The following is a 26,979-nucleotide window of genomic DNA, read 5'->3' as shown; positions in this document are numbered from 1 at the left end:
CATTTACTTTGTGAAGTGCATCAGTCCCTCCTGCATAAAAGCACCCCCACAACATAATGCTGCCACCCCCGTGCTTCACGGTTGGGATGGTGTTCTTCGGCTTGCAAGCCTCCCCCTTTTTCCTCCAAACATAACGATGGTCATTACGGCCAAACAGTTATATTTTTGTTTCCTCAGACCAGAGGACATTTCTCTAAAAAGTACGATCTTTGTCCCCATGTGCAGTTGCAAACCGTAGTCTGGCTTTTTTATGGCAGTTTTGGAGCAGTGGCTTCTTCTTTGCTGACTGGCCTTTCAGGTTATGTTGATATAGGACTCGTTTTACTGTGGATATAGATACTTTTGTACCCGTTTCCTCCAGCATCTTCACAAGGTCCTTTTCTGTCATTCTGGGATTGATTTGCACTTTTCGCACCACAGTACATTCATCTCTAGGAGACAGAACGCGTCTCCTTCCTGAGCGGTATGACGGCTCGTGGTCCCATGGTGTTTATACTTCCGTACTATTGTTTGTACAGATGAACGTGGTATCCTCATGTGTAAGGTAATTGCTCCCAATGATTAACCAGGCTTGTGGAGGTTTGGGTGGTGTAGTGGGGGGAGGAATGTGGTGTCTAGGGCTCTATTTCACTTTCTTGGAGGAACAGGACTAATGAGAATTTAATGCAGGTAGGCCATGATTGGCCTCACTCCAGTACAGTTGTTGAAGGTGTATGCGATCTGCCAATCCAATCTCAAAGATGTGTATGTCAGAGTAGAAACTATACCAGGAAGTCCAACAAACTGTCCATAGAGCTGAGATATCTATGGAAGGTTATAAAACAATTTCTAGAGTGTTGAAAGTTTCTAAGAGCATAGTGGTCTCCGTCATTGGGATATTTAAAAAAATATGGAACAACCGAGACTCTGCCTACAGCTGGCTGTCTGACCAAACTAGAAAGAAGAACCTTGGTCAGGGAGGTGACCAAGAACCCAGTGACCACTTTGACAGAACTACAGAGTTCCTTGGCTGAGATGGGAGAACCTGCCAGAAGGACAAGAATCTCTAGCACTTAACCAATATGGGCTTTATGGGAGAGTGGCCAGACGAAAGCCACTCCTGAGAAAAATGCACAACAGACAGCACGCCTGAAGTTTGCAAAAAGGCACGTGAAAGACTCAGAGCATAAGGCAAAAGATTCTGTGGTCTAATGAGACAAACATTTTACTTTTTTACCTGAATGCAAATCGCTATGTTTGGAGAAAGGCACAGCTCATCACCTGTCTAACACCATCCCTACCATGACGCATGGTGGTGGTAGCATCATGCTATGGGGATGCTTTTCAGCAGCAGGGACTGGGAGACTGGTAAGGATAGAGGAAACAATGAATGGAGCAAATACAGGAAAATCCTTGATGAGAATCTGCTTCAAAGAGCAAACGACCTTAGACTGGGGAAAAGATTTACGTTCCAACAGGACAATGACCCCAAGCATACAGCCAAAGCAACTCTGGAATGGCTTCAGAACAAGAATGTGAAAGTCCTTGAGTGGCACAGCCAAAGCCCAGACTTGAATCCCATTGAAAATCTGTGGAAAAACTAAGATTGTTAAGTTATATGGGAAGCGGTGATGAACAGAGCATGAGGAAATCTTCAAGGAAAAATGGAAGAATATCCCCAAATGTGCAAAGTTGATACAGACATACCCAAGATGACTCCAAGCTGTAGTTACCACCAAGAATGCTTCTACAAAGTATTGACTCAGGAGGTGTGAATACTTACGTAAATTCATATTTCCGTATTTCATTTTCAATTCATGAGAAAAAATGGTTTTCATTTTAATTCAGGCTGTAAACACAACAAAAGTGGAATAAATCAAGGGATATTAATACTTTCTGAAGGCACTGTAGCCTACCCAGTACAAACACAATATTTAACAGACTTTTTAAACGTATACACCGAGTATACAAAACATTAAGAACATCTGCTCTGTCCATGACAGACTGACCAGGTGAAAGCTAGGATCCCTTATTGATGTCACTTGTTAAATCCACTTCAAATCAGTGTAGATAAAGGAAGGAGACAATAATTTAGACAATTGAGACATGGATTGTGTACAGTACCAGTTAAAAGTTGACACCTACTCATTCAAGGGTTTTTCTTAATTTTGTTTATATTTTCTACATTGTAGAATAATAGTGAACACATGGAATAATGTAGTAATCAAAAAAGTGTAAAACAGATTCTTCAAAGTAGCAACCCTTTGCCTTTGTCTCAGCCTCCACTATTTATGCTGCAGTAGTTTATGTGTCAGGGGGCTAGGGTCAGTTTGTTATATCTGGAGTACTTCTCCTGTCTTATTCGGTGTCCTGTGTGAATCTAAGTGTGCGTTCTCTAATTCTCTTCTCCTCTCTTTCTCTCTCTCGGAGGACCTGAGCCCTAGGACCATGCCCCAGGACTACCTGACATGATGACTCCTTGCTGTCCCCAGTCCACCTGGCCGTGCTGCTGCTCCAGTTTCAACTGTTCTGCCTTATTATTATTCGACCATGCTGGTCATTTATGAACATTTGAACATCTTGGCCATGTTCTGTTATAATCTCCACCCGGCACAGCCAGAAGAGGACTGGCCACCCCACATAGCCTAGTTCCTCTCTAGGTTTCTTCCTAGGTTTTGGCCTTTCTAGCGAGTTTTTCCTAGCCACCGTGCTTCTACACCTGCATTGCTTGCTGTTTGGGGTTTTAGGCTGGGTTTCTGTACAGCACTTTGAGATATCAGCTGTACGAAGGGCTATATAAATAAATTTGATTTGATTTGCCTTGATGACAACTTTGCACACTTGGCATTCTCTAAACCAGCTTCATGAGGTAGTCACCTGGAATGCATTTCAGTTAGCAGATGTGTACCTTGTTAAAAGATAATTTGTGGAATTTCTTTCCTTCTTAATGCCTTTGAGCCAATCAGTTGTGTTGTGACAAGGTAGGCATGGTATACAGAAGATAGCCCTATTTGGTAAAAGACCAAGTCCATATTATGGCAAGACCAGCTCAAATAAGCAAAGAGAAACAAACTGTCCATCATTACTTTAAGACATGAAGGTCAGTCAATCCAGAAAATGTCAATAACTTTTTTAAAGTTTCTTCAAGTGAAGTCGCAAAAAACATTAAGCGCTATGATGGAACTGTATCTCATGAGGACCGCCACAGGAAAGGAATATCCAAAGTTACCTCTGCTGCAGAGGATAAGTTCATTAGAATTACCAGCCTCAGAAATTGCAGCTCAAATAAAAGCTTCAGAGTTCAAGTAACAGACACATCTCAACATCAACTGTTCAGAGGAGACTGCGTGAATCAGGCCATGGTCAAATTGCTCAAAGAAACCACCACTAAAAGGACACCAATAGGAAGAAGAGACTTGCTTTGGCCAAAAACACGAGCAATGGACATTAGACCGGTGGAAATCTGTCTTTTGGTCTGATGAGTCCTAATTTGAGATTTTTGTTTCCAACCGCCGTGTCTTTGTGAATCGCAGAGTAGGCGAACTGATGATCTGCGCGTGTGTGGATCCCACCTTGAAGCATGGAGGAGGTGTGGGGTTGCTTTGCTGGTGACACTGTCTGCGATTTATTTAAAGTTCAAGGCACACTTAACCAGCAGCATTCTGTAGCGAAATGCCATCCCATCTGGTTTGTACTTAGTGGGACTATAATTAGTTTTTTAACAGGACAATGACCCAACACACCTCCAGGCTGTGTAAGGGCTATTTGACCAAGAAGGAGAGTGATGGAGTGCTGCATCAGATGGCCTGGCCTCCACAATCACCCAACCTTAACCCAAATTAGATGGTTTGGGATGAGTTGTACCGCAGAGTGAAGGAAAAGCAGCCAACAAGTGCTTAGCATATGTGGGAACTCCTTGAAGACTGTTGGAAAAGCATTCCAGGTGAAGCTGGTTGAGAGAATGCCAAGAGTGTGCAAAGCTGTCATCAAGGCAGAGTGGCTACTTTGAAGAATCAACAATATATTTTGATTTGTTTAACGCTTTTTTGCTTACTACATGATTCCATACATGTTCTTTCATAGTTTTGATGTCTTCACTATTATTCCACAATGTAGAAAACAGTAAAAATAAAGAAAAACCTTTGACTGTGTAGGTGTGTCCAAACTTTTGACTGGTACTATGTGTGCCATTCAGATGTTTAATGGGCAAAACAGACAATTTAAGTGTCTTTGAATGGGGTATGGTAGTAGAGGCCAGGCGCACCGGTTTGTGTCAAGAACTGCAACGCTGCTGGGTTTTTCACACAACAGTTTCCTGTGTGTATCAAGAGTGATCCACCACCCAAAAGACAGCCAGCCAACTTGACACAACTATGGGAAGCATTGGAGTCAACATGGGTCAGCATCCCTGTGGAACGCTTTCGAACCCTTGGAGTCCATGCCATGAAGAATTGAGGCTGTTCTGAGGACAAAAGGGGGGGTGCAACTCAATATTAGGAAGGTGCTCGGTATACTCAGTGTATATCACACAATATTCTACCCAGGAATATTCAACTCTGAAATCTGTTACTCCTGTTATTCCAAATGCATCTTTGGATATTTTCTGCTAATAACAATGCAGGGTTTGATCTAAAACTATCGAGTGAAATGGTTGCTTTCTATAACATTTTTCATGTGGAGTGCCAATTTATCTTACCATTTCTACCGGTCTGCGTACAAGTTATGACTTTCATATGCACATTTTTGTGAAACAGTTTAATTTAAAATATAATAACATTAACCACATGACAATGATTTTAATCTAAATTCGATCTAAATCAAAATGATCTAAAAGTTCAAATGAATCTAAGGCAAGAGCGCCTGCCTCTGCAAAATGGACACATTGTACGATACACCTTGAGCCATTGGCAGCTAAAGAACGTAGTGCAGAATTCAGAGATAGGCTTTATACCAAATGCAAGGCACTATAAGTCCTTACACCATGGCAGCCCTGCATCCCTACAAGCTATGGGTATTGATCATGTTCCGGTCTCAATTAGAAAAGGGCAACGTCTTAAAACAGCTAAACCAAAGGGAAGGTGTTTGGATTTACAGGCTACAGGCCACTAAGTATCCTGGTTTAAATGAAGAAATTGATTTCTCACCTTTCCTGTAGGGTCATGATAGGTCCATTTGCTGTCATCTAGTAGCCATTTTGCTTTATTGCCCTCAGCGATCTTTAGCTATGTTGTCGACTATGTTTGCTGTGTTCTAGTGTACTATGGAATAGATCGCTTTCCTATTCTTGGCACTTTGCCCAGTCTTATTTAAGGTTAGAACTACCTTTCTAGGCATTCTGGAGTTACATTTTTTAATAAACATATCTATAGTATTTCACTTTTTTTTCCTTACATTTTACCCCCTTTTCTCCCCAATTTCGTGGTATCCAATTGTTAGTAATTACTATCTTGTCTCATTGCTACAACTCCCGTACGGGCTCGGGAGAGACGAAGGTCGAAAGCCATGCGTCCTCCGAAACACAACCCAACCAAGCCGCACTGCTTCTTAGCACAGCGCGTCTCCAACCCGGAAGCCAGCTGCACCAATGTGTCGGAGGAAACACTGTGCACCTGGCTACCTTGGTTAGCGCGCACTGCGCCCGGCCCGCCGCAGGAGTCGCTGGTGCGCGATGAGACAAGGATATCCCTACCGGCCAAACCCTCCCTAACCCGGACGACGCTAGGCCAATTGTGCGTCGCCCCATGGACCTCCCGGTCGCGGCGGGCTGCGACAGAGCCTGGGCGCGAACCCAGTGTCTCTAGTGGCACAGCTAGCGCTGCGATGCAGTGAGTATTTCACTTTTTTAATGTGTATAGTATTGCATACTAGGTGTTGTTCAATCAATGTTTAACCACTCCCTCTTCAAATTAGGGCTAATTGGAAAAACCGGTTCAAGAGAAGATTGTATTATAATTTCTTTGTACTCCCTGACAAAGGCCATGCAGCCGAAATGCGTCAGATTTAAAAAAAACAAAATTTGAACATGAACATGCCATACAAATAAAGGCATTTTAAGGAATCATATGAAGAGTGCCTTGGTCCTACTTTCTTTTTGATAACCAATGCAAGTAACTTGTAATGACAACTAGTTAAAAATAGCCTACATAAAGCCACAAATAAAACAGTTTCAGGTAGAAAATATTCCGATAAAAATAAGTATCCTATAAATCACATTGGCTACGCATAGCAGTTTGTTAATGTTCTTTCAATCGCATTTCTCTCTCTACTCCGCCTGTCTGCAACGAACTTAAAACATTGTATCAACTGCGTCTGGTCTGAAGCTCCCACCTGCAGCATTGTATCAACCATTCTGGGCCCTCAGTTTCTCACGCCAGTGAGTTCCGGACAGAGCTAGCTGTATTTACGCAAAGGATAAGAATTAATCAGGTATTTTATGATGTTTTCACTGGATCAGAGCATGACATTTTTCCCTTTCACACCTAGGCTCGGTGGTTATTGAAAGGGAGAGAGTTGGAAATATTTTTCAAATACATTAGCTAGGTTTCCATCCAATTGGCGACATATTATCATGTGAATATTGTAAAATCTGCAAATTTTCCGACCAGAGGGGTGTTTCCTGTTTAAATGTCACATGCACAAGTACAGTAAAACGCTTTTCTTGTTGCAGATAACAGGCAGTATGTGATGAGGTAGTGCACATAAAAATGACTTTTGTGGTTAAATTCCCATGTGCCGATAAATTGGTTTCCATCCCATTTTCAATTTTACTGATGGCACGTGCACTCTAGCCATCAACACGCAGATACAGTGTGGGTATATAGTCTACGTGATAAGATTGACAAAATAGCTTATTTTGATCTGTGAATTAAATGATTAGCCTACATTTCCAACTAACCTTTTAAAAGTTGACTGTGCCAAATTCTTGCCAATCCATTATTATACTGCTAACTATGAGGAATGTTTTCCATAATGTACATTTTATGCATATACATTCGAATAAAGAACACTATCACATTGTGTTTCACTATTTATTAAGTACGAAGACAAATAGCAAAAGGTGTCTCGGGAAAGTATGAAGTATCTAAATATAGTGTAACCTACCAATGTGTTTTGGGAGAGAAGCGTCATGGGAGGCACGATCTTACAATTTGCAGACCAGAAATGAGAGCTTCACCATGTGTCAAAATCCAGAGCTTCTGATGGAGATTGTAGAACTGTAGTCAATGCATGCATCACTATTCCCACCTAAATCAAAATAATCCCACCCTGGTCACCAATGGAGCCAACCGATTTAGAGCGAGTGAAGTGCCTTAGCGGAATGCAATTTAAGATGGTGTGGTCCAGAGACGAGAAATCTACCATCTACGGCAAAAAGGTGGGCTCCTGACAGGGACAATATAATTCTTATCACTGCATGTTACAATAGTAAAACAATCTGTTCGTCACCTCAAACTGATTCTATATGGCTTTAATAAGCATGTGTATCTATAGTTGCTGATTTGGTGCTCTTCAACTCTAAAATACACTACAATGCAAACTGTGTAAGACACAACTCACAAAGAAAATACAACAGGCCAATGCATATGTGGTCTCAGTGTCTATTGGTGATGGCAAGGCTAGTTCAAACTGCAATAGGATGGTTCTCCTCACAGGTGAGTGAATCAGCTGAGCCTATGCTTGGTGAATAGCACTTGGTTGATTTCTGGGAGCGGGACACAGGGAAGGTGAGCTGAATAGATCATGAGACAAAGCTGAAGAATGAATCAAAGAAATCATCACCGCAAAGGATTGTAGTTTGAGCTAGAAATGAAAATCCTGACAGTCAAAACAATTACAACAACTAGGCTAAGGATAGAGGCTCTGCATTCTACTCCAATGTAGCTATATCACATTATCTGGTGTACAAAGATTTTTGGTATCCATGACTGGACGTTACAGGGTTGTCAATGCAAAACACAGCCATAGATTATTCAACTAACATGGTGTTGCCGATACTCTCCTCGTTCTCAATTATGGAAAACAGTGATTTTATCAAATGTCTGTGTCCAGTTGCAGGTGGTTCTACAATCACCAAAAAAAAACAAATCTAAAATAGTAAATCCATGTTTTGTTCCTTGCCATCCTAGCTGCCGCACATCTAGAATTTCCCAGCATATTTTGCTGGAACTAGTTGTTTCTATGAGATGCAGCAACTTGCAGAAGTAGATGACAGTACATCACAGTGCTATCAAAACAAAGATGTAGACACACATCTCACTCAATTTTTTTTATATGTTTTAGAAGATAACTTTTCCAGAATCAAGAACAAAGAGTGTTGCAGATACCAGGTTAGTTGAATAATCTATGGTGGCGTTTCGCAACAGATGGAAAATGTGAACATGTTTGTGCAGATCCTGTTCTGACGGGACATACGCAAATGTCTGCAGACTTGAACTGCACAAACAATTGCGAAGTGCTTATTAGGGAATTTTGTCCGGGTCAGAAATGTAAAAATAAATAAAAAATTGTCCGCAAAAGTATGACTACTTGTATGTGAATGAATGAGGCGGAACACACCTCAATACAAAATAAAAACGTAGAAAATCATTTGAAATTGACAAGTTGAAAAAAGCCTACAAATAAAAACAGTGCCTTGGTTTGAGGACAGCGCAGATTAAATGTACTGTTGCATAACAATCACATTCTGGAAGGTAGAGAAATATCTAACATCACGTGCATAAAAATATATATAATAAACTCATGCTGGGGCGACGTTAGAGATATTTGGAACTGATACATGAAAAGGTTAAAGAGAATAACACATTTTTCAAATTGGCTTATACTTCACACTTCTATACTACCATTACTGTCAACTTCATCATAGACCCACAGGATCAGGAAGTTAGACCACATCCCAACAATCCAAAAGACCTAATCTGGTGAGATGTGTGTCAGAACAGAACAAACACTCCTTCACATATCAGTCAATACACTCCTACATATCAAGGTGTGTAAACTTCAATCCAAAACCTCAGGACTGTTACCTCCCCCATTTTGACACATGACTCCCAATGTGAGTAATGTGTAAAAAAAAAAAACACACAAAAAACACTACTGGTCAAAAAATAACAAAATCGAATCATTACCCTTAACTCCATAAAGAAAAAGTATTGTATCCATACGGTCATAGTAAAATAGACTTAAGACAGACTACCCTTAGTTAAAGGCAACGCCCTCTCCTTCTTCCCATTGGTCCAAATCTCAAATATGACTAAATGTCTTATCAAAATAATTAACATGTTCAATTAAAACTCAGAACATAAAAACCTCAAAATTCCATGTGTGTGTTCCCCTTTAAAATACCTTGGCAAGAAGACAAAATGGAAAACTCACTAAACCCAAATGAAATAGAACACTCACAATAAATCAAACATAGCATTTTTAAAAACACTAACAAATAGTCATAAGTGTGTTGTGTGTGGGTATTTGCAAACCTTAAGGTAAAAACAAAAAGAGAGACAATGAAACCCCCATTCTCCCGGGAAAAAAACCCAAAACATTTTGTTAGCATTCACAAAACTAATATCATAATCAGCAACCCAAAGTTTTATGATAAATCCACCATACTCCCATAATTCATTAAGAGTTTGTTTTAATGTATCCCAACGTTTATGTTCATTTGCACTTAATTTAGTATGCGCTACCCTCAGACACTGCAACATGTGTCTCGCCACCGGGTCTAACGGTTCACTCCCATATTATATGACCGGTCTCTTTTTCCATAACCATGTAAAATTATCCTGGCATCTTTACTAGACCCATGTCCAATAACATATGGAATAGCTGTTTCGACTTAAATTTGTCCTCTTAACCTCTCTAAATGTATTTTTTTTCTGTCGTAAGTACAGTTAATGTCTCAGCGTAAGGAATCAGTGATCCTTTTCGGTAATGCATGTCATTTGTTCCTGTTTGACGCATTCATTAATAAGGTATTAATGTTCTATTACATTTCGTGAAACAAACCTGCCGTACTTATTACTGGAAGCCATTGTTACTCAGTTGTCTCGAGAATTGATCCAAATACAACAAAGAGCCTTTGCCCTTATCCCAAAGCGCGTATTCTTCCGCTTGAAATCGCTCTTCAAATCAATATAATCATAATCTCACAGAGATATTAACGTCCTTCCCCTGTAAACAATTATAAGGTCTAATACCGGGAACATAAATCAGTCTGATGAACGCAAAGAAAAGTGTTGCGAATTGATCAATCCAACGCATCAAATGAATATTTTCCATAAATCAAAACCAACATTTAGGGAGCTTTATGAAACGAAATATACATATTAAAGACACTAAATACAGGCTATTAAGTCACAACAAGCTCGATTTGAAATATCGACATGAAAATTAAAATACCCTGCACATTAAACTGCTGAACACAAATGCAAACTGTCAGATCAATCCTAAACATAATGCATTGAAATAAATGACATGCAACCAAAGGAATTACTTACAATCATCAAAGACACATACATGTTTATTTAGTTCTCTCGGGGTGACCGGTTTATCCGAACAGAAATCTATATTGTGCTGTTTTGAAGCAAGAAGCACGGTCATCCTCAGCATCAACGGCAATCGGCTGGCGTGGGTCTTTCTCCGCTAGTCTTGTGGAGCTGTGCTTGGCCTGAAGGTGCTTCTTGATATTTGAAGTTGGCACAATTTTAATGTTTTTTTTCTCCTTTAATTCTACCAATTCAAAATAATGTGAATACTTCCACGATGTAAAGGCTGTTGTCTCTGCCATGTTGCTGGCTTCCCGCCACAACGTTCTTGAAGAAACAGGAAGTGTGTGAATTTAGGGAAAGGATTTATTTTTGCGGGGCCCAAAAAACAAAACAAAGAAAAAAGTAACAATTTGCTTATTTGTAACTGATTACTTCAGTTGAAAATACTAAGGCGTTAAGTTACTCTTTACAACAAAAAAGTAATTTGAGTACTCTACACCCAACACGGCTGAGGAATCACTTTAAACATTAGGCTGCAGCACCCGGCTGTCGCAACATGCACTGCTGCCTTCACCATAAATAATATGCTCACAGTCAATCACACATTGCCAGCACACGCATACCCATGTTTATCCTGCTTATATGAAATCATCAGGACAGTGCATCATCATACGCAGTTTTACCACCAGGTCCTTTTCTCCTGCTCAGTTCATAAAAAAGGATAAGTGCCATATCTGTAATTCGGAGTTTCATCGAGATGAGACTTTAATTTATTCCATCACTCTAGCTACCATGATTGTATTGCAATACACTACACCCCCAAAGGTGTCAAAAGAGCTCTCTAGTGACATACACATACAGACATCAGACTCATGCAGAGCTCGCAACCCAGAAATATTTGAAGGAGACACACTTACCAATGCTTTCCACACCAAACAGTTATTCGATTCACAAGAGTTCTTTGTCAGATTGGTGGGGTCACACACAGATACAAATGTGGTCAGTTCTTTAAACATGAACTTTACAGGTGAGGTGGTGCGACTAAATCAAATTAATCTCATTCTAAATTAAAATGAAAGAGCACTCAACTCTTTTGTCACGTGTCCTCCGGTGATAAACCCACCTTGCTCGCAGCGCCAATGTTGGGAATTGAAAACTGGTCAAAGTTTGGAGAAATGCTAGATGTGTTACGGTGCGTGAATGAGGACCCAAAAGCGAATTAACTTAAACAGAGCTTCTTTAATTACCAAACATAGGTAGGCTCAGACGGACCGGCAGATTCCGACAGGACAAGACAAGGTTACAGCAAACATGACGACAGTCTGGTTCAGGCATGAAACACAACAAACAAGAATCCGACAAGGACAGGAACAAAAACAGAGAGAGATATAGGGACCTAATCAGAGGGAAAAAGGGAACAGGTGGGAAACGGGGTGACGAGGTGGTTAGGAGGAGACAAGGCACAGCTGGTGGAAATTGGGGGAGAAAAGGTAACCTAACAACGACCAGCAGAGGGAGACAGGGTGAAGGGAAAGGACAGAGACAAGACACAACATGACAGTACATGACAGTACCCCCCCACTCACCGAGCGCCTCCTGGCGCACTCGAGGAGGAAACCTGGCGGCAACGGAGGAAATCCTCGATCAGCGCACGGTCCAGCACGTCCCGAGAGGGAACCCAACTCCTCTCCTCAGGACCGTACCCCTCCCAATCTACGAGGTACTGGTGACCACGGCCCCGAGGACGCATGTCCAAAATTTTACGGACCCTGTAGATGGGTGCGCCCTCGACAAGGATGGGGGGGGGGGGGGGGGGGAAGACGAGCGGGGGCGCGAAGGACGGGCTTGATGCAGGAGACATGGAAGACCGGGTGGACGCGACGAAGGTATCGCGGAAGAAGAAGTCGAACTGCGACAGGATTAATGACCCGAGAAATACGGAACGGACCAATGAACCGCGGGGTCAACTTGCGAGAAGCCGTCTTAAGGGGAAGGTTCTGAGTGGAGAGCCAAACTCTCTGACCGCGACAATATCTAGGACTCTTAGTTCTACGCTTATTAGCAGCCCTCACAGTCTGCGTCCTATAACGGCAAAGTGCAGACCTGACCCTCTTCCAGGTGCGCTCGCAACGTTGGACAAAAGCCTGAGCGGAGGGGACGCTGGACTCGGCGAACTGAGATGAGAACAGCGGAGGCTGGTACCCGAGGCTACTCTGAAAAGGAGATAGCCCGGTCGCAGACGAAGGAAGCGAGTTGTGGGCGTATTCTGCCCAGGGGAGCTGTTCTGACCAAGACGCAGGGTTGCGAAAAGAAAGACTGCGTAAGATGCGACCAATAGTCTGATTGGCCCGTTCTGCTTGACCGTTAGACTGGGGGTGAAAGCCGGAAGAGAGACTGACGGAAGCCCCAATCAAACGGCAAAACTCCCTCCAAAATTGAGACGTGAATTGCGGACCTCTGTCCGAAACGACGTCTGACGGAAGGCCATGAATTCTGAAAACATTCTCGATGATGATTTGTGCCGTCTCTTTAGCAGAAGGAAGCTTAGCAAGGGGAATGAAATGAGCCGCCTTAGAGAACCTATCGACAACCGTAAGAATAACAGTCTTCCCCGCTGACGAAGGCAGTCCGGTGACAAAATCTAAGGCGATGTGAGACCACGGTCGAGAGGGAATAGGAAGCGGCCTGAGACGGCCGGCAGGAGGAGAGTTACCGGACTTAGTCTGCGCGCAGACCGAACAAGCAGCCACGAAACGACGCGTGTCATGCTCCCGGGTGGGCCACCAAAAACGCTGGCGAATGGAAGCAAGCGTACCCCGAACGCCAGGGTGGCCGGCTAACTTGGCAGAGTGAGCCCACTGAAGAACGGCCAGACGAGTAGGAACGGGAACGAAAAGAAGGTTCCTAGGACAAGCGCGCGGCGACGGAGTGTGAGTGAGCGCTTGTTTTACCTGCCTCTCAATTCCCCAGACAGTCAACCCGACAACACGCCCCTCAGGGAGAATCCCCTCGGGGTCAGTGGAGGCTACTGAAGAACTGAAGAGACGAGACAAAGCATCAGGCTTGGTGTTCTTAGAGCCCGGACGATAAGAAATCACGAACTCGAAACGAGCGAAAAACAGCGCCCAACGCGCCTGACGCGCATTAAGTCGTTTGGCAGAACGGATGTACTCAAGGTTCCTATGGTCAGTCCAAACGACAAAAGGAACGGTCGCCCCCTCCAACCACTGTCGCCATTCGCCTAGGGCTAACCGGATGGCGAGCAGTTCGCGGTTACCCACATCATAGTTACGTTCCGACGGCGACAGGCGATGAGAAAAATACGCGCATGGGTGGACCTTGTCGTCAGAGAGGGAGCGCTGAGAAAGAATGGCTCCCACGCCCACCTCTGACGCGTCAACCTCGACAACGAACTGTCTAGAGACGTCAGGTGTAACAAGGATAGGAGCGGATGTAAAACGATTCTTGAGGAGATCAAAAGCTCCCTGGGCGGAAACGGACCACTCAAAGCACGTCTTGACAGAAGTAAGGGCTGTGAGAGGAGCTGCCACCTGACCGAAATTACGGATGAAACGACGATAGAAGTTCGCGAAGCCGAGAAAGCGCTGCAGCTCGACGCGTGACTTAGGGACGGGCCAATCAATGACAGCTTGGACTTTAGCGGGATCCATCTTAATGCCTTCAGCGGAAATAACAGAACCGAGAAATGTGACGGAGGAGGCATGAAAAGTGCACTTCTCAGCCTTCACAAAAAGACAATTCTCTAAAAGGCGCTGGAGGACACGTCGAACGTGCTGAACATGAATCTGGAGTGACGGTGAAAAAAATCAGGATATCGTCAAGGTAAACGAAAACAAAGATGTTCAGCATGTCTCTCAGGACATCATTAACTAATGCCTGAAAGACAGCTGGAGCGTTAGCGAGGCCGAAAGGAAGAACCCGGTATTCAAAGTGCCCTAACGGAGTGTTAAACGCCGTCTTCCACTCGTCCCCCTCCCTGATGCGCACGAGATGGTAAGCGTTACGAAGGTCCAACTTAGTGAAAAACCTGGCTCCCTGCAGGATCTCGAAGGCTGAAGACATAAGAGGAAGCGGATAACGATTCTTCACTGTTATGTCATTCAGCCCTCGATAATCTATGCAGGGACGCAGAGACCCGTCCTTCTTCTTGACAAAAAAAAACCCCGCTCCGGCGGGAGAGGAGGAGGGGACTATGGTACCGGCGTCAAGAGCTACAGACAAATAATCTTCGAGAGCCTTACGTTCGGGAGCCGACAGAGAGTATAGTCTACCCCGGGGGGGGGTGGTTCCCGGAAGGAGATCAATACTACAATCATACGACCGGTGTGGAGGAAGAGAGGTGGCCCTGGACCGACTGAACACCGTGCGCAGATCGTGATATTCCTCCGGCACCCCTGTCAAATCACCAGGCTCCTCCTGTGAAGAAGAGACAGAGGAAACAGGAGGGATAGCAGACATTAAACATTTCACATGACAAGAGACGTTCCAGGAGAGGATAGAATTACTAGACCAATTAATGGAAGGATTATGACAAACTAGCCAGGGATGGCCCAAAACAACAGGTGTAAAAGGTGAACGAAAAATTTAAAAAGAAATGGTTTCACTATGATTACCAGAAACAGTGAGGGTTAAAGGTAGCGTCTCACGCTGAATCCTGGGGAGAGGACTACCATCCAGGGCGAACAAGGCCGTGGGCTCCTTTAACTGTCTGAGAGGAATGTCATGTTCCCGAGCCCAGGTCTCGTCCATAAAACAGCCCTCCGCCCCAGAGTCTATTAAGGCACTGCAGGAAGCTGACGAACCGGTCCAGCGTAGATGGACCGACAAGGTAGTGCAGGATCTTGAAGGAGAGACAGGAGTAGTAGCGCTCACCAGTAGCCCTCCGCTTACTGACGAGCTCTGGCCTTTTACTGGACATGAAGTGACAAAATGACCAGCGGAACCGCAATAGAGACAGAGGCGGTTGGTGATTCTCCGTTCCCTCTCCTTAGTCGAGATGCGGATACCTCCCAGCTGCATGGGCTCAGCACCCGAGCCGGCAGAGGAAGATGGTAGTGATGCGGAGAGGGGGGCGACGGAGAGCGCGAGCTCCTTTCCACGAGCTCGGTGACGAAGATCAACCCGTCGCTCAATGCGAATAGCGAGTTCAATCAAGGAATCCACGCTGGAAGGAACCTCCCGGGAGAGAATCTCATCCTTTACCTCTGCGCGGAGACCCTCCAGAAGACGAGCGAGCAAGGCCGGCTCGTTCCAGCCACTGGAGACAGCAAGAGTGCGAAACTCAATAGAGTAGTCTGTTATGGATCGATTGCCTTGACATAGGGAAGACAGGGCCCTGGAAGCCTCCTCCCCAAAAACAGATCGATCAAAAACCCGTATCATCTCCTCCTTAAAGTCCTGATACTGGTTAGTACACTCAGCCCTTGCCTCCCAGATTGCCGTGCCCCACTCACGAGCCCGTCCAATAAGGAGAGATATGACGTAGGCGACACGAGCACTGCTCCTGGAGTAAGTGTTGGGCTGGAGAGAAAACACAATATCACACTGGGTGAGGAACGAGCGGCATTCAGTGGGCTCCCCAGAGTAACACGGCGGGTTATTGATTCTGGGCTCCGGAGATTCGAAAGCCCTGGAAGTGGCCGGTGGATCGAGGCGGAGATGGTGAACCTGTTCTGTGAGGTTGGAGACTTGGGTGGCCAGGGTCTCAACGGCATGTCGAGCAGCAGACACTTCCTGCTCGTGTCTGCCTAGCATCGCTCCCTGGATCCCGACGGCTGAGTGGAGAGGATCCGAAGTCGCTGGGTCCATTCTTGGTCGGATTCTTCTGTTACGGTGCGTGAATGAGGACCCAAAAGCGAATTAACTTAAACAGAGCTTCTTTAATTACCAAACATAGGTAGGCTCAGACGGACCGGCAGATTCCGACAGGACAAGACAAGGTTACAGCAAACATGACGACAGTCTGGTTCAGGCATGAAACACAACAAACAAGAATCCGACAAGGACAGGAACAAAAACAGAGAGAGATATAGGGACCTAATCAGAGGGAAAAAGGGAACAGGTGGGAAACGGGGTGACGAGGTGGTTAGGAGGAGACAAGGCACAGCTGGTGGAAATTGGGGGAGAAAAGGTAACCTAACAACGACCAGCAGAGGGAGACAGGGTGAAGGGAAAGGACAGAGACAAGACACAACATGACAGTACATGACAAGATGGAAAATATAAGGTGAACAACTTCTATATTTTACAGGTCTAGACAGACATATGGGAAGACAGACACTTTCCTCTAAGAGGTTATCAGACACCCCCCCCCCCCCCCCTCCAGTGGGGAGAAATTACCTAAATATTCTTGCCTTATCTGTTCGCTGTTTAAATCATTACATCAAGGCGGGGCCTTGGGGTTGAATAGACTATACATTTGAAACATCTTAATCGCTTAAGGACACCCATTGACGATTTAATGGCTCAGGGGCCCAGATACCAGTTACTGAGACCTGCTTTACAGGGTGATATCTGGCCTTACAGAGGGTACCTAGGCCAAATTCCAATATGTAATAATCATAATAAAATAGCATTCTAACACACAGAAATATGATATTATAAAATGTTAACCACAGTCAAGCCCATCTCTAACAGGTGAGTTTTTCCTAGCCACCGTGCTTCTACATCTGCATTGCTTGCTGTTTGGATTTAGGCTGGGTTTCTGTATAGCACTATGTGACATCTGCTGATAAAAAAAGGGCTTTTTAAAAAAAATGTATTGATTCAAGTAGCTAAGAATATGGAGCCATTGGAGTTTATTGTTTAAATGTGTTGATTCAATAATTAAGTATAATGTTTTGGTTCCACTGAGATAGGGAAAACTCAAGTCCCTGCAATGATACACAAATAACCTAGTCAGTCAGCACAGAGTCAATTTTGTATTTCATTTAAACAAAATGGTCATACATTCACATAAAATGAAGTACTATTAGGGCACTATAATTGCCTCATAAATAAACACCAACAACAAAGAACAGTCAGTGAAGCATTTGTACAGACACCTCACACCAACCATCACCATATAATCTACTCTGCCTTATCACACTCATTCTCTCCTCAGTTCACCTCATCCAGTTCACTATACATCCAAAATCAACTGAATTAACTACAAACTAACTAGTACTACATTACATGTCACTATACTCTATACATGGGCCGTGTGCATTTTCTGCTGGTGTATTCTGAGGTAGCCCCTCTCTGAGAACCTCTTCCCGCAGTGCGTACAGGCAAACGGCTTCTCTCCAGTGTGGATCTTCAGGTGCCTCTTCAGATGGGGCTGGTGGGAGAACCTCTTCTCACACTGGGGGCAGCTGTAGGGTTTCTCCCCTGTGTGGACCCTCTGGTGCCTCTTCAGGTTGGACGAGTCTGAAAAACTGGCCCGGCACAGGTGGCAGCCGAACGGTTTCTCCCCCGTGTGCATCCTCTGGTGGATCGCCACCTGTTTGGGGAAACTGAAGACTTTCCCACAGAACGAACACGGGAAGTGCTTTTCTTTGGCGCCGCCACCTTTACTGATTCCATCTCTACTACTGTAATTTGTCAATGGGCTTGTGTAGCCACTCAGTGTTGAGGCACTGGCATTGTCTGAGGTCTGGTTTAACATTAGGGGAGTGTGAGGAGAACAAAGGCCAGGGAGTGTCTGTGTTGTCCCAGGGTCCATGTTCCAGTTGATAGATCCTATAGAAGGCAGGCTGAAGGCAGAATCTGTTAGGTGGTTAACCTGAGGCGCCATCAGTCTCTCTGAATCACAACTATAGGAGCAGGAAGGAGCATCACTAGCCAAGTCTGTGTCTGTTCTCTCCAGCTGCATACGGACACCTCCCCGCCCCCCCGGACCAAATCTATGTCTCATCCTGGCCTCAGCTAGTCTGTTGTCATGGACACTAAGTTTGGTTGTTGTTTTGTGTTCGATTGTCTTTTTCTGGTTGTGGTTAACAGTGTTGTTCCTCAGCCTAGAGTTGAGGATATTGTCCCATCCACTGACCTCCACTATGTTGCCTCTGGTCCTGGCCTGCTCGGTGATGTCATCCCCCTGGCTCTTGGCTGCACCCGTCTGGGTCTGGGAATCCAAGATGGCCGCCCAGTCTCCTCTGTAATCCTCCAGCCAACCACCTGTAGAAAGAGGTTAGAAAATAGACTTTACAAGACTTTACAAACATGGCAGAGAACTCAATTAAAGTTCATACATTGTAATGTGTTTTTGTATGTAAACATAAGTTGTATTGATTTAATTTTATAAATGAAGAAATAATAATAGCCAGGTGCATCACTATTCCCATTGAAGGTCTATTACTGTATGTAGGCTATATGTATTTCTCCCTTACCTTGCTCCCCCCCCTTTAGTCCGCTCAGCAGGTCAATGCTCTCTGGTCCGTCCTCTATTGTCTCCTCTTTGACAAGCAGCAGATCAGGCTTCCCATCCTCCATGTCTACTGTCTGTAAGAGATACAGAGCATGGTTTCCGTTAGGAAAGTGTGGCGCTGGACATTTGAGAAATGTACCGGACCCATAAGCATTAGATGCATAACCTGAATAGGGCGTCCACCCACTACAGAATGGCGCAAATGGAATCAAATATAAAATACATCAAACACATGGTTTCTAACATTCCACCGATTCCGCTCCATCCATTACCACCAGCCCGTTCTCCCCAATTAAGGAGCCACCCACCATGGTGCTCAGAATGAAATAAATCACAGTTAGAATATGGGAAGTTCATATTAACAGAACAAGTCGAGGATGCGACAATGCAACGACGTGTGGTACTGAATTCTGAATTTCACTTTTTAAAAATGTATTTGTATTGAACCTTTATTTAACTAGGCAAGTCAGTTAAGAACAAATTCTTATTTACAATGACGGCCTACACCGGCCAAACACGGACGTCACTGGGCCAATTGTGCGCCGCCCTATGGGACTCCCAATCATGGCCGGTTGTGATACAGCCTGGAGTCGAACCAGGGCGTCTGTAGTGACGCCTCTAGCACTGAGATGCAGTGCCTTAGACCGCTGCGCCACTCGGGAGCCAAAGACTTTGAAGATGTTAGAATAACTATCCACATGTACTTTTCCTCAGCCAACGAGATGAGTAACGAACAGCAAAATCGCTAGCCTATGTCTATCTACCAAAGTACAAAAGTTTAGATGACCTATTCTATTGGTCACTTTGTAGGGAAATAAATAACCTATTCCAAACAGACTCTGGGACAGTTGTGGGACGAAATATCCCAAATTCATACAACCAGTAGGCCTAGGCTACATAAGAAAAACATTCAAAAGCAATGAGTCTGAAGCAACACACACGCCAATTTAATTCCACTAAATTATGCAAATTAACCTATAGACTGATCAGTCAAATGTAATTCCATCGACTGGTGTTTCCATAAATGAATAGGCAAGAAAGCATTTTTTCTTCTTCTCCCGGAATATTGGCTGTGCCAATTTTATTTATCTGCTTTGACATTTTTTAGAGGACAAAAGCTGTCTATTACAGGCTAACAGAAAGCCTGATACAGAGTGAGAGGATGTTTGATCAAGAAATCTGATATTAGCACTGTGCTATGGAGCATGCTATGATTGAGTAATGAGGGATTGCTATGAGTACTATGCAAAACTGTTAGTTGATTTGATACTATGCAAACGTGATAGTACCTTTGATTACTAGACACTCTTTAATGGTTTGATAATGCAAAGGCATGGTCCTACACTTTAATCACAACCTGGGCCATATCCACAAAGCGTCACAGAGTAGAAGTGCTGATTGAGGATCAGGTCCCCACCCGTCTACATCGTCTTATTCATTATGATCGAAAAGACAAAACTGATCCTAGATCAGCAGTCCTACTCTGACACATTTTGTGGATACATGCCCTGATCTAATACCACTAAAAACCTCTTAAGGCTAGGCAGAATACTGCCCCCTTTGGAGGAATTGCGTGCCCATAGTAAACTGAAAAAAAATCTGTCCAAAATTGCTAATATATGCATATAATAATTATTATTGGATAGAAAACTCTAAAGCTTCTAAAACCGTTGGAATTATGTCTGTAAGTATAGCAGAACTCACAGGTAGTTTTGGGATCATGAAAGTTGGGGCAACTTTGACGTGATCGCCCCCACCCTTCCCAACCAGCTATGGATCTGGGGACACTTTCTATGTATTCCACTAGATGTCCTCATTCAGTAGAGCGTTTAATCGTTCAAATCCCGCGAGTTTTGGCCCTATGGGAGTGAATTGAGTGCGTGTCGCGAGAAAATACCTGTGCGTTAGGGCACGAATTGGTCCCATTCATTCCTTTGTTCCAGCACTCCGGAGGAGAACTAACAATGACTGGTTGAATTGAAAATTGTTTTGTACGTTTAGAACATCCTAAAGCTTGATTCTGCACTTAGTTTGACCTGTTTCGTCGACATATAATATGTAATTTTGAAGTTTTGATGCGCAACTTTTCGGGACCAGAGGACATTTTGGGTGCATTTCAGCTGATATTGTTAGCAGATGCCAATACAAAGACACAAGACTTGAAACCAAACAATGTTTTGGGTAAGTATGAACCCTTCCAGTACATTCTGAACGAAGACCATCAAAGGTAAGGGAATATTTATGCTGAAATTGTGTGTTTCTGTTGACTCCAACATAGCGGAGAAATATTGCTTATGTCTGAGCGCCGTCTCAGAATATTGAATAGTGAGCGATTTCTGTAACGTTAAAAAGAAATGTAACAAAGCGATTGCATTAAGAAGCAGTGTATCTTTCTAACTATATGTAGAACATGTATATTTAGTCAAAGTTTATGATGTCTATTTACGTTATCTTGCGGCGCTATCTATATTTTCTGCGGACATTTTTCAGTATTTTCTGAACATGAATTCAATGTAAATGGAATTTATGGATATAAATGGCATATTATTGAAAAAAAAAAAAAGTACTGTGTAACATGTCCTATTACTGTCATCTGATGAAGATTTTCAAAAGGTTAGTGAATGATTTATTTTTTAATCCTGCTTTTATAATTTTATATTTTCTGGGACTGTGGAAAATGGCTGCCTCTTGTCTTCGTTTCGGTGGTCTAATATAAATATATGTGGTGTGTTTTCGCCGTAAAACATTAAAAAAATCTGACATGCTGGGTAGATGAACAAGGTGTTTATCTTTCATTTGAGGTATTGGACTTGTTAATGTGTGGAGGTTAAATATTTGTAAGAATATTTTTGCGTTCCATGCGCCACGTTCCAGCTGAACGTGGGAGGGGTCGTTCCCAAAAGGGAACCCTCACCCGTCAACAGGTTTTAACACGTTAATTCATAGTGGGCTCACCTCAGTGAGACTGTGTGGGGTCCTGTGCTGCTCAGCTGGTTCCTCTGTGGGTTCAGGAGGAGGTGTTGTTTGGTTGTTTTCCATGACCATGGTCCCCTCAGGGTTCCCCAGACTCTCCTCACAACCATCCTCCTTCACCAGCAGCACCTCTGGACTCTCCTCCTGGATGAGAAAGGTGATACAGATTATACAGACATACACTCCCTCAGGTACGTACACAGACAAAGCTAAACACACTTTTAACATTGCTTGGCCATACTTGCAAACATAAGCAACTATTTACATTTAAATAGTCTCTCCAGCTCAATATGAGTATCAGCCAATTACAACAAAAAAAAACGTTGAAAACCTAGCGGTCAAACTGTGAAAAGCTACTAAACGTAGCTTAACATTAATGCTGAGAATCTTACCTTTTCCTCGATTTGGTAGTCCCGTCCAGATCATCATGGCATTTGTAGTTCTTTATGATAGCCACATTAGCAGCTAATTACCATTTCATTTTTGGGGGGGTAACTACAGGCAAATTTAATTTAAAAAAATATATTTGTAATTTTTTTTAAGTCATCATGTCCTAGCGAGATTTACACAGTTATGAAAGCGTCACACCAGGGTAGGCTTATACAAAATGCATCCCCTTTTAGTGTTTCTAAAATCCCCTTTGGGAGAAATGAATGGCGGAAAACGATTGGAGCCATTTCCTTGTTTGACCGCTAGCTTTTGTGGGTATTATGACTCATACAGGTGGCACAGTCAGGAGGATTCAGAAGACTCAAGAGGTATGCTTAGATATTACAGCAGGAATGATACCAGTACCGCAATGTTTTTTTCATGCCAAAATTTTTAACACAAAGCAGACAACTCTTTGGTCCTTTAAAAACCTGCTGTGTGTAACATATTGTGTGTTATGAAAAATAAATAAATGTGAGTCTGGATGAAAACACAATGATATTTGTTTTCAACATTAGGGCAGTTTTCCTAAAAAAGTTAAATCCGCTTCGTGTTTTGTTTCCTTGCCACGATACTAACGAATATCGCGATACTGGTATAGTCCCGGTCCTATTAGATATACAGAAAAATAGCCATATGGATGTTAAACCCATCATGGTGGACATAAATATTTTGTGGGTAAAAAAATAAGTCTGCAATGATAAGTAAACATCTGACAAACCTGACTAAACTATTTTGACGTGTACAGTAGGTGTTTGTTAGTGTGTGGGTATGTGTAGATATATTTAGTAAGTGTAAATTGGTTATAAAGCCCTATCAGTGTATGCAGAATAGGGTCAGATCAGATGTGATGTATACTAAAGAGAGTCTCAAAGAAAGTCTTGGAATGAAAAGTCCCATTTTGTATTTATGAAACACAAACAAGTTTTAAATACACCATATGAAAACCACACATACAAGTCTCAAATAAAAATCTGCATGAACTTGATGAACTGCATTCATTGTCTCATTAAAGGTGTCATGGGAAAACAATTAAGTAGTTGAATGGAAGTAATGAAACAGGCATTTGTGAACATCATATAGGCTACACAGTACAAACACAACATGTAACAAACTTTAGGCTTATACTGTACACTGAGTATACAAAACATTAAGAACACCTGCTCTTTCCATGACAGACTGATCAGGTGAAAGTTTTGATCCCTTATTGATGCCACTTGATGAATCCACTTCAAATCTGTGTCGATAAAGGAGGATTTTTAAGTCGAGACAATTGAGACGGATTGTGTATGTGTGCCATTCAGAGGGTTAATGGGCAAGAGAAAATAGTGCCTTTGAACAGGGGATGGTAGTAGGTGCACTGGTTTATGCCAAGAACTGCAACGCTGCTGGGTTTTTCACGCTCAACAGTTTCCTGTGTGTATCAAGAATGGTCCACTATTCAAAAGGACTTTCACCGACTTGTAGAGTCCATGCACCGACAAATTGAGGCTGTTCTGAGGGCAAAATGAGTGGGGGGGGGGGGGGGGGGCACCACCATTCTTGAAAAGAAATATGAAGAGTGCCACTCAGTGATGTTGTTTTGGATTTGCCCCAAACATTTTTTGCAGTTTTACTTAAGTGCCTTATTGCAAACAGGATGCATGTTTTGAAATATTTGTATTCTGTACAGGCTTCCTTCTTTCACTGTCATTTAGGTTAGTATTGTGGAGTAATTACAATGGTGCTGATCCATCCTTAGTTTTCTCCTATCACAGCCATTCAACTCTGTAACTGTTTTAAAGTTACCATTGGACTTACCTTCGTCTCCGGCAACTGAGTTAAGAAGGACGCGGTGACTGGGTGTATTGAAACACCATCCAAAGTGTAATTAATAACTTCACCATGCGCAAAGGGATATTCAATGCCTGTTTTTTTGTATGTATGTATGTATGTATGTATATATAAACACACACACACTGCATTCGGAAAGTATTCAGACCACTTGACTTTTTCCTAATTTTATTACGTTACAGCCTTATTCTAAAATGGATTAAATTGTTTTCTCCCCTCAATCTACACACAATACCCTATAATGACAAAGCAGGTAAAGACATTTTTTAAGTGTATTAAAAAGCTGAATAATCACATTTACATAAGTATTCAAACCCTTTACTCAGTACTTTGTTGAAGCACCTTTACAGCCTTGTCTTCTTGGGTATGACGCTACAAGCTTGGCACACCTGTATTTTGGGAGTTTCTCCCATTCTTCTCTGCAGATCCTCTCAAGCTCTATCAGGTTGGATGGGGAGCGTCGCTGCGCAGCTATTTTCTGGTCTCCCCAGAGATGTTCGATCGGGTTCAAGTCCAGGCTCTGGCTGAGCCACTCAAGACATTCAGAGACTTGTCCCGAAGCCACTCCCGCGTTGACTTGGCTGTGTACTTAGGGTCGTTGTTTTGTTGGAAGGTGAAACTTTGCCCCAGTCTGAGGTCTTGAGCAGGATTTCATCAAGAATCTCTCTGTAATTTTCCCTCAATCCTGACTAGTCTCAAAGTCCCTGCCGCTGAAAACCATCCCCACAGCATGATGCTGCCACCACCATGCTTCACCATAACGATGATGCCAGGTTTCCTCCAGAAGTGACGCTTGGCATTCAGGCTAAAGCGTTCAATCTTGGTTTCATCAGACCAGAGAATCTTGCGATGGTTGGAGAGTCCTTTAGGTGCAAACTCCAAGCGGGCTGTCATGTGCCTTTTACTAAAGTGGCTTCTGAAGTGGCTTCTGTCTGGCAACTCTACCATAAAGATAGAGTTGCCGGCAAGGCAAAACATACAGTAATCCCATCCCCACTCCTGAATGCAGAACCTCAAACATTTACACTGTACGTTTGTGTATATACTTATTCCAACAACACTTGAATCTGTTCTTTACAGCGATGAGGTAGTGGTTGAATCTGGGGTTCAGCGATGAGGTACTGGTTAAAAGATCATGTTAAACACTATAATTGCACAACGAGTGACTCCATGTAACTTATGTGATTTGTTAAGCAGATTTTCACTCCTGAACTTATTTAGGCTTGTCATAACAAAGAACTTTGAGCTTTTCATTTTTTTATTAATTATTTAAAAAAATAACATAATTCCACTTTGACATTATGATGTATTGTGTGTAGTAGGCCAGTGACACAAAATCTCAATTTAATCAATTTTAAAATTCAGGCAGTAACAACAAAATGTGGAAAAAGTCAAAGGGTGTGAATACTTTCTGAAGGCGCTGTATCCCACAATGTCTGGGCCTTGCACTACAACGCTCTTAGTTGTTGTAGAAATTGACCCACTCCTGCGGTTTACTTTGTGCATTTATGTAATCTCGTTGAGTCTACCTTTAATGCAGGGTTTAATCTAAATCTCAGAAGCCATCGAGTGGAATGGTGACTTTATGTTATAGAGTGGAATGTTTTTTCTGCTGGTGTGTCCTGAGGTATCTCCTCTCTGAGAATCTCTTCCCGCAGTGCGTACAGGCAAATGGCCTTTCTCCTGTGTGGACCCTCTGATGCCTCTTCAGGTCACCAGCCTGAGCGAAGCGCATGTGACACTGGGTACAGCTGAAGGGTTTCACCCCTGTGTGGACCCTCTGGTGCCTCTTCAGGGTGCCAGCCTGGGTGAAGCACATGTGACACTGGGTACAGCTGAAGGGTTTCACCCCTGTGTGGACCCTCTGGTGGATCTCCACCTTCTGGAGGCAGCTGAAGCCTTTGTTACAGAACATGCAGAGGAACCGTTTCTCTTTACTATTGCCTGATGTGGCTCCCCCTCCCTGAGCCTGGGCTCTAGCCCTGTCGTTTGAGTTCAATACCTGATTGAAAAGGACGCGGCCGTGTGAATCGGAAGGCCCCATCGACGTGGACACTGACTCGCGATCCATGAACGTGTGTAAAGGTGAGTGGGTCGGGACATTTAGATTTGTCTCTAAGCTTTCCCTGTAGTCTAAGAAGTCACTGGTGTTGTCCTGCGAGTGTCCTTTTCCTAAGTGAGTCTCATCTGCATTCAGTGTCAGAGGAGCATCACCCTCCACTTTCACAGTCACCTCATCTACAACCAGACCCTCCCCTTTCTTATCTAGGCACCCTTCAGAGTATACACTACTACTGTACTGGTTCCAGTCCCCTCTGGACAGATCAGTCTGTGTCTCTAAACCCATGGGCATGTTGCCAGGGTCCATCTCTGTAGCGTAAGAACAAGATGGATCATCACCGCCAGAGTGTAACGCGTTACCATCACCACGGGAATGAACCATCCTCTGGCTCTGGTGAAATACCGGTAAATACTCTGAGCCAGGAGCATGTAGACAGCCCAGTTTCCCCAGACGCAGTCTCTCTGGGTCTGATCTGTGATCAGATCCTGTGTTTAAGAGGCTGTGTGTTACAATTAAAGTCTCAGTGTCTGTCTCTGACTTGAGAACGGCGTTTGGCGTTCCACTGACCTCCGTGATGCTGCGTTGGGTCCTGGGCATGGGCGCGGCGGCGAGGTCCTCCATGGCTTCAGGGGAAGCTCCAGCTGCTGCAGTCTGGATGTCTCTGCTATGCTGTGGGTCCTCCTCTCCTTCAGACCTCTCAAGCTTGACCCCAGGACCTGCAGCCTCTGTATCCTGACACAAGAAGAGAGGAGGTTGTTACTAGTATCCTGTTCAATTGGATAACAATGTCATAG

At 43.6% G+C, this 26,979-nt stretch overlaps 1 protein-coding gene across 3 annotated transcripts in view; it reads right to left on the bottom strand.

Annotated features, from left to right (window-relative positions):
* Positions 1 to 26,979, bottom strand: part of LOC110498467 (uncharacterized) — a 96,154-nt gene that overhangs the window by 29,781 nt on the left and 39,394 nt on the right. Inside the window, exons 3-7 of one of the 3 annotated variants that reach the window (XM_090210527.1) lie at positions 26,753 to 26,917; positions 21,844 to 22,005; positions 18,851 to 18,962; positions 18,511 to 18,638; positions 1,338 to 1,344 (exon numbers count right to left, since the gene is read on the bottom strand). In XM_090210527.1, the coding sequence (XP_090066653.1) occupies positions 1,338 to 1,344; positions 18,511 to 18,638; positions 18,851 to 18,962; positions 21,844 to 22,005; positions 26,753 to 26,917 (574 nt within the window). Of the gene's footprint in view, positions 1 to 1,337; positions 1,345 to 17,264; positions 18,639 to 18,850; positions 18,963 to 21,843; positions 22,006 to 26,125; positions 26,918 to 26,979 lie in introns of those variants that run through there. The other 2 variants (XM_090210526.1, XM_090210529.1) reach the window with 2 other exon arrangements.

This window comes from Oncorhynchus mykiss, chromosome 19 (assembly GCF_057628025.1).
Source record: "Oncorhynchus mykiss isolate SJ-2025 chromosome 19, ASM5762802v1, whole genome shotgun sequence".
Taxonomy (NCBI): Eukaryota; Metazoa; Chordata; class Actinopteri; order Salmoniformes; family Salmonidae; genus Oncorhynchus; species Oncorhynchus mykiss.
This window is presented reverse-complemented; position numbering and strand designations above follow the sequence as displayed.